Below are 8,696 nucleotides of genomic sequence, written 5' to 3' on the forward strand. Positions count from 1 at the left end.
AAGTCTCCACCGAATCGCTTTTAGGTTAACAGATTTCTGAGTAAGCGTTCACCCTGAGCAACAAGGGCTTAGTATCAGTTATGCTAATTATGTCTTCAAACTATGAAAAAGTATCACAATGCAATTCTATCCATGTTTATTCAGAGGCAAACCCCATTCTTCTGTAAACACATGAAAGGTGTGCTTATGACTACAACTCTATTTATTAACATTGCATCCTTCTAAGTAGAGTGTCACGAGAAGCAAGGGAAGTTAAAAAAAAATCTCTCTACGAAGATCTTCCCTTTCTTTGAAGGAGTAAAATGCTATCCCTTCAGGCTCAGCACAGAAAAGCACCCAGAAATACAATACGTTGATTAAAAGTGACAATCGGACTCATTTCACCCAGGGTAGGGTTACTAATGCATTTATCCAAAGTGCAGACCATTTACACATGCTACCTTCAGAGAGGTGAACAAACCTGAATAATTAATACCAATACATTTCAATCCTCTCATGGAGCACACCACTTGTTCGAAATGCAGCATTTAGAGAATGCAGCATTTCAAACACGTACTAGAAGTGGAGAAGAGAGTGTCGCTGATTAAATTATAGTTAACTTGCTGCTGACAATATTTCTATCAAGTAGAATTGAAAATTAAAGAATCAGTTTGATGACAAGGCCCCTCTGTTATAAATGGTGAGTCAAGTAAATCATTTGATGGTGAAAATGAACCCTTGGTTAAGGAGTAGGGAGAAAGAGCACGTAGGCAGGCAAGCCCTGGAAACTGAAGGGAGAAGGACTACAGCACAGCTAAGTGGGCTTTTATGTACTGAAAGAGTGACCTCTATAGGAAAAATGCAACCACTAGACTGCAGCTAAAGGTGGGAGAATATGTTTTTTCCCCTAGGACTAATCTTAACACTATTATATACTAGGATAACTTATCCGCTTCCACATGTAGTTATACATATATGCACAAGCACTTCAAATAAACTCTACTAATCCTTTCTTTTAGGTAGATTTCTTTTCTGGTTTAAACTAATTGAAATCTTTTCTAAGTTGCAGAGAGAGTGCTAAAATAAGCTCTTGGCATCCTCTCCAGCAGTAGTAAAAGTATACATCTATCCCAAGAAAGGGAGAAAGAGTTACCGAGCCTGGACAAGCATTTCATGGTCTTCCCAAAGGATAGGACAGTTTGCCACATTTTAATGAAAATAAAAGCGCCATTCTTCATTTAGTCAGGTTTTAACTGAATATTTAACTAAATATATTATCAGAGCTGCTTTGGACAAAAAAAAACCTTTGGGGAAAAGAGGATAGCAGAGTGGGAGAAAAACAATGGACATCAGAATATTTTAATTTATGATCTTAATATCTTAATTAAAGTTCTTTTTCTTTTAGACTTAAATTCAGATGTGTGCTATTTTAGAGCTGCAAGTAGTATAACCAACTCATAAACTATTTCACACTTGTGAGAAAGGCTGTTCCAGTCCAGCTGGATTATTTTACAGAGAAAACTGTAGACTGTTCACGCCCAGCAATCTTAGGAGGTTAGGCAGAGAAGCGGAACTCACTATAATCATTTTCAACAAACCACTTGCTAAGAAATCATGGAGATTGATGTGGCTTTTTAAAAAAATGCTTTGTCAAGAAAGAAAAGAATTTAATTTCCTTCTACATTCCTTTTAGAAAAAAAAAACACACAGAAAAATCAACTCAAATAATGGGCTGATTTAGACTTAGACTGCAAAAGTTAATAGGCTTAGTTACTTGCAGGAAGGTATTTTTCAACAGGGGAAAGATATATAAAAATATTTCCCCCTCCCCTTTATTCTAAGCATAAAGCCCTTACATAAGCATGTTCTAACAGCATTATACTTCATCATTATATCATATGGTAGGAAACTCTAAACTGTCTCTGAAGCCAGAAGTTTCCCCCAGAAGCTTTAGGGGGGAGGGGAGATGCCTAAATCCACTAGACTTAAGATGGAAACTCCCACCACATGTCACTTTCTAATTCTTTGCATCAACTCTTTCTCAAGTCCCAACCCTTTCTAGGGTGCCTATTATCTTCGTTGTGCTGGGATCCCTGAAGTGGGAAAACAATCGGCTAGGCAAATCTCTTCCCCAACGCATTGGGCTGATTTCTGCTGGCAAAATTAGAATGAGCCTTGATTAAGCCTGGGATGAGCCTTTACCTGGGTCTACAAAGAAGGACAAAACCTGAGAAGACGCTGCTCTCTTCCATCCCTTCCCACTTTTTCCTCACACAGGTCCTTTCCTCAACAGGCTGCAATCCTGGGAAAAGGATGGCCACTTCGTCTCTACAAAGGACCTACATTTCTGGCAAACCAGGCCCGCGCTCCTAACGCTTTGCATGACCAGAAAGCTTCGCGGACGTCGTCCGCCCCCCCCCCCCCACTTCCCAGCCCGTCGTTTGTTGCCCTGCTCGCCCCAAGAAATGATTCCGAGCCCTGCCTTTCGCTGGGCTCCGTTCCTTTCAAGGAAAGCCTCCAAAGACCAGCAGGCGGATCGCGGTCAAAGAGACGCTCGGCGTTTCGCTTCTAAAGAAGCGGAATGTCGCTCCCACCGATGCAGCGGAGCGTGCAAAATAATGTATATAGATATATTTTAAATCGCTGCACGATACTTCGAGGCAGCCTCCCTAATTCCCGCACTGGAGAGGCTCAGCACCCGAAGTGCCCACCTAGGAGAGGAAGCAGACGAAGTCTAAACTGCGGCTCCTTTCTCCGCCCCCCCTCCGTTTTTGTTCCAGTTGGCAGTCCCGTTTCCCGGCCTCTCCGACGGAGGGCTTCTTGGCCAGGGTTGGCGACCCATTTGCCCTCCCGCAGCTCGCTCGGATGTGCGACGCCGCGGCCTGCCTAAAGGCCCCGGCCGCGTTAAGAGAGCGAGGCTTCCCTCGCCTACCCACCTCCGCCGGGCTTGGGTGGGGGGGGAGAGAGAAGCGAGCCTCCCCGGGTTACTTACTTGGAGTTGGAGGAGTTCCAGTAGATGGGCTCCAGCACCAGCGAGCTGGCCAGCGCCGTCCGGCACAAAAGCACCCAGATCCCCCAGCAGCACTTCCCGAGCGGGGATCCCCCCCGGCGCGCTACCATGGTCGGGGGCGCCGCCGGCGGGTCCTGCCCCCAAGGTTCGCCAACTCCGCGGCGCCCGGAGGAACGGAGGCGTCCACAATCTCCCCCCACACGAAGGAGCCACAACCAGAGGCAAATCCCCGGGCAGCCAACCAGCTCGCCCCTCCCGGCTTAAGTGGTCGAGTGCACGGCCGCCGTCATGGAATGGCAATCCCGAGCTGGAAGAAGGAAGGCGAGGAGCAAGCCGGGCCCGGGAGCCCCCCGTCGGCCGCCAAAGGAGCACGAAGACGACGACGACGACGAAAAGCGCCGCCCGTCGCTCAGTCCTGCCGCCGCCGCTGCTTCGCTCAGCTGCTCCCGCTTCGCCTTGCCGCCGGTGGCGGCGGTCACCAGGATCAAGCGCGAAGGAAAAACCGAGCGAGGACGCCCAATTAATTCCCCGCCGGCGCCCGCAGTTTTCTTCGCCCCCTTCTATAAATCCACCTGGAGAAAGCGAGGTAGCCGGTGCCGCCCGGCGGCAGATCCGCGGGGTTCCATCGCCCTCCCGGCCGCCCACCAGAGGCTGCTTATTCCTGGCGTCCAAAGGCTTTTCGTCCCCTCTTCAGCGGGGCGAGCCCGGCAAAGGCAGAGATGCCTCCGGGCGGGCTCCCAGCGCCCGCACCGCCGCCGACGACGCGGCAAAGGAAGAGAAGACGGAGCGAAAGGCCGGGCAGGCAGCCCTCGACTTCACAGTCGCCGCCGTCGCCGGGGCCACACAGAGCGGCCGCTGCCTTTTCTCTCCCCCGCCGCAGCTTGGCTTCCCTTCCCCTCCCCCGCCGCCGCCCTCTTCCTCCTCTGGTTCAAGGCTCGCTCGACCGCGTCTTGCCGGGCTGCCGGGCTTCCTGCCGCGGTCTCCTCCTAGACTCCAAACGCGAGAATGAAGCTCCGAGTCGCCGCTCCCGCGCCCTGCCTCCTCATTATAAACCCAGCCACCCCCCTTCTCCGGCAACTCGGGCGCTGGTTGGGTGGCGCCTCTGTCACTTACGCCCAGAAGCGGAGCCCACCTTCCAGAGGGGCGGGGTCGGCGCGGGGAAAAGAGGGGGAGGGAGGGACAGGTAACTATCCTGCAGCGCGAGCCGCCTCCGTCCGGGCGCTGCTCTGGTGAGCCGGGAAAGGCCAGCGTTGCCTCCCTCCCCCCCCACCCCCCAGCTGGGCGCAGGTGTGTTTCTTGAGGATTGGGCGCAGGGAGCGTCTCGCCCTTCTCTCGTTCCCCGCCAAGCCCGCGAGCGCCAAAGGCAAGAACGTCCTTCGGAACTCGCCAACTTTTGCCTTCGCCTTATTTCTGCGGCCTGGGAAGCAGGTGGCCTCTGAGCGCCGAGCCCGAGACTCTTTTTAGGTTCGAGTTACAGACGCCAGAAAGATCGGAGCCCTGGAAAGTTCCTTTGGCGGACTCACTGCTGGCAATAAACGAGCGCGCCGGGAGGAGGGCTGCACTGCATTCAAACCTTTTCCCTTGCTCTAAAAAGCCTTGTGTGCGGCTCGCTTGCGACGCCAGGCTCGTTGCAAACTCGCCCGGGGCGATCCTGCGACTTGCGCAAAGTCTTTACTACCAAAGGGGCGCGAAAAAATTCTGGCTTTGCGAGCTGAAAGCGCAAGTTCTCCCGTGCGGCGCATCTGGATCGCTTTTGCGCCCGCTTTGCAGGCGGCCTCCTAACCCCTGACACTGGGAGGAGGGGGAGCTTTTATGGGCGGCGCGGTTGGGTTCGGTTGCCGGGCCCAAATGGGCCAAGGGAAGCCCCGCGACTAAGTTTGGAGCCGGTACTCTTGAAATTAAAGGACGCGCTAGCTTTTTCCACAACCCCAATCACTGCGTTCTTCCCCCGCCGCCAGCTGGGTGTAATTTCATAGAGCGACAGCACCCACTAGCGGCCGCTATGAAAAACGCTGCTTTTATTTTAACCGTTTTTAGTGACCCTCGGAAAAGTTCGCCTTGAAGTCAAAGTGGAACTTTTGTTGTTGTTTTTTCTTTTGTTGAAATCGTCGTCGGTTGTTAACGACGGGCTTTTTAAGAGATTGAATCCGTTTAGGAATTAGAGGTGAAATGGGCTGCTTTCGATCTTGATCTGTCTTAATCGGCAGGTAGCCAAAGCAAACGAACGCAAATTAAAATCTGGCTAAAACTAGATATAGCCCATATGTTATGAATTATAAAACATTTTAATTGAGGGTTTGAATGGTGGAGAGGTAGGAATTCGAAATTATCTAAAACGACGTGCATTTCAAGAAAGATAGCCGTCAAAAATAATTTTGCGGCGATATTAGAAGGATACGTGATACCTCAAGTGTACGGTTAGACGTTAGAGGTTTGTTGGAGAAATACCTATTTTAAAATGAACGCAATGACTTTTTTTAAAAAAAAGGACATTAGTTCTTTCGGACTAAGAATCTGAAAATACTTTTCAATATTGGCTTAACCACGGGGAACAAAGCAGCTTGAAAATAAATGTCAAGTCTACGCAGAATTTATTCTCCTCTCATCATTAAAACTTAAACATTTTTGCGCTTAAATAAAACGATACCAGGAAATCATCACCACGACAGAGGGTTAATAATTCCAGGGGGGGGGGGGAACCGGGTTTGCATTTCTGGAATTTTTCCGTGTTTATTTAGCGGAGGGAATTTTTTTTTTTAAGACGAGTGAAAGTTCCACTTCCAAAACCGAGTGGCTCCGCTTTCACAGCTCCAGGTTTGGCACCGTCTCCCGTAGTCACCGAAATAGGGTGGCTAGAATCTTCTCATTACGGATCGAGCGCTTCTCTCTCTTTCCTGGGACACTTGCGCGAAATTCACCTCCTCCAAGCGGACTGATTCGAGTAGCCCAAATAATTTCTCGGCTGTGGGGAGGGGGGCAATCCTCTGTGTGCCCACACACACAACACAGACAGGGTTCAATGCTGCGACTCCCAGCCCCAGAGGCGAAGAGAAGCAGAAGAAGCGGGGAGGTTGTAGGAATGGGAGACCACCTTTGTATTACTTCGGCAAGTCCGAAGTTACCTTTTTCCAAAAAGAGAAAGAAAGAAAGAAAGAAAGAAAGAAAGAAAGAAAGAAAGAAAGAAAGAAAGAAAGAAAGAAAGGACGCTCCCTTCCAGAGGCTCGGAGCCACATCCGAGAAGAAAGTGAGACAACTCGCCCTTCTGAGATAGGCGTCTCTGGAGCCCTACAAGAACCGGGGAGAGGCTTCGCCAGATGGGAGAAGAAAACATCTGGAAATAGCCACGTTGAGAGGTTTTTTGGGTGGCTGGGGGAAGGAAACGAACAAAGTGAAGCCAACCACTTTAGCCCCAAGGAGACCTTCCCCAGAACACTTGGAAGAATTGCAAAAAAAAGAAATGGTTTTAAAGGATTTCAACTCTTTTCTGACTTTTATTCATTCAGGAAGACGGCGCCTGGAAGTCCCCCCTGGCCCGATCTAATTCGCTGAGCTGGACAACCGATAGAGAGGTGGCTCCGGGGGAGGAGGGGGTCCTCTGGCTGTTGTTGAACAGCGGGGCTATAAAGCCTGGTGGGGATTGGCAGGACGTGGAGTGGGGTGCACAGGTGTGTACTCGGCGATCCGGGATGTGGCTGGCGGTCCTTGGAAGGACTCGCTCCGAAGCTCCTTGGACGCCTCGGGGTGGCTGCTTCTCCCGAGGAACCGTGCAGAGGATCGGGCTTTTAACTCAAGCCGCTCAGGGAGCCCCGGCCGAAGTCCCGGATAGTTGCAGAAAGGGACGGGCTGAAGTTCCCAGGTAGGACGCCCCTAAAAGATGCCTAGGAGAAGCATTTAAAAATGGAAGAGATGATGGGACTGCTTAGGATCTCTGCCGCTGCCGGTCTCCCTAAACTCCGGACTCTCCTCTTTTACGATTTCGGGGCTCTTTCGCCCAGCTCCCTTTAGTAGATGTGGGTGCGGCTGACGGGAGGGACTTTGCTACTGAATGGCGTGTGGGAGAAAGCTTGAGAAGAACGGAATCACTTCCTTGGTCACTTCACTTCTTCTTCTCCCTCAACGGCAGTACAAATGAACTCTAATAACTCGTTTACTATCGAAGGGTAAAGGCACCTCGATAATAAACGGGGGAAACAGAAGATGGGAGTGACCAGATCTTGCCTGCCAAAAATCCGGTTGACCACTAGATGGTGGCATAGACATACAAGCATCTCTAATTCTTTCTTGGGGGGGGGAGCAATCGTTCGGATTTGTACAGCCCCAATCTAATAGCCTTAAATAAGTTTTTTTTTTAAAAAAAAAAAGTTCCTGAATTCTTATCTTAATCTATTTTCTCAGGACCAAGTTTGGCTCACCACTAGGGCTTATTGCCAAAGAAATAGGCGACAGAAAGGAATGCGTAAACGTCTCCCCCCTGCGTTGGGATGTTAGAGGGGCCTACTGCTGTGGTTGCCTAAAGCGGGAACAGGCGAATTTTCATCCCCTTCGGAATAAGTAGGCCTGGTCTACCGGCAAGAATTACTCTTCATTTGTTTAGCCTTAGAAGCAAGCGAAGGGATCGAGGCCGCCATGCGAGAAAAGCCGATCACAGCAGCGAAGGGAAGAGGTGCGAAGCCTCTTACTTTGGGCTTTGATTTCCTTTCCATGTCGGGGAAGCTTCTTGCTCGCTCTCTGATGCTTGCCTACCTGGTCACGGTACAAAAAAAAAAAAAAAAAAAAGATCTGATGAAATCTACTCGGATTGAGGAGTATAGAAAGAGGAAGACGGTTTGAACAAATTGACTTGTGGAGAGCTTTTTTCTTCTCTTTGCAAAACTATTCCCCTTGGGAACAAAAGGGCAATTAGCTCAGTGCAGGTTCTCCTTTTAAGGAGAGAAAGATCTCATCCTAAGGGAAAAGTAAAGGCTTTTGGGGGGAGGGAGTTTCCCCCTCCCGGTTTGGATATATACAACCTTCTTTGAAAGTCTCTTGTGGTTCAAATTGGAAATAAAAACTATGCCTTGCTGACGATAAAACTATTTGTGTCTGGATTGCAGGTAAACAGGCCTTGGATTGCAGGCTGGGATGATTCAGATTGATTTCCACGGAACTGCCCCCAGGATCCAGCTTCCAAGAATTCTTGTTGGCACTGGTCTCTAAACCAGAAAGCCTTGGCCTAACCTAAGACGGAATTACTATAGGAATCAAGTTGCATTTGGACAGGCTCCAAAGAATTCCATCAGACAGTTTTAATTTTGCCGGAATGAATTTAAAAGCACGGACTAAAGAAACAGTCCTCTTGACCAGTCCTCTTGACTTTCCTTCAAGCAAAAGAAAATGCCTTGCAAATTCAACTTGAAGCTTCGTCACCATTTCCTCAGCTGCTGAGAATAGTCACAATGCAAGAAAGGAAATAAAGAGAAGGTCAGTGGCAGAAACCTTGCAAAAATAATCCCTTGGACAAAATGGCTTTTTTTTCTTTCTTTCTTCCCCATAAGTAACTGTCCTGACAATGTCCTGCCAGGAAATTTCGTTGGTTGGGACAAAAGCTTCACAGGCAGCAATACTTCAAATTGGAAACCCTCAAGATGCCACACCAGAAACTGGTAATTGTAACCTTTTCCTCTTCTAAATAGTTACAGACAACCTGCTCCATATGCTCAGCTTTTTT

General features: G+C 49.3%; 1 protein-coding gene across 1 annotated transcript in view; it reads right to left on the reverse strand.

Annotated features, from left to right (window-relative positions):
• The window catches only part of EFNB2 (ephrin B2), a 52,512-nt gene extending 48,536 nt beyond the window's left edge, over nucleotides 1–3,976 (reverse strand). The window contains exon 1 of the mRNA XM_081948424.1: nucleotides 2,972–3,976. Within this exon, the coding sequence (XP_081804550.1) occupies nucleotides 2,972–3,099 (128 nt within the window). The 5' untranslated portion in view covers nucleotides 3,100–3,976. The remainder of the gene's footprint in view (nucleotides 1–2,971) is intronic.
• Nucleotides 3,977–8,696: the final 4,720 nt, after the last annotated feature.

Source organism: Natrix helvetica, assembly GCF_964273705.1.
Source record: "Natrix helvetica genome assembly, chromosome: 3".
NCBI lineage: Eukaryota > Metazoa > Chordata > Lepidosauria > Squamata > Natricidae > Natrix > Natrix helvetica.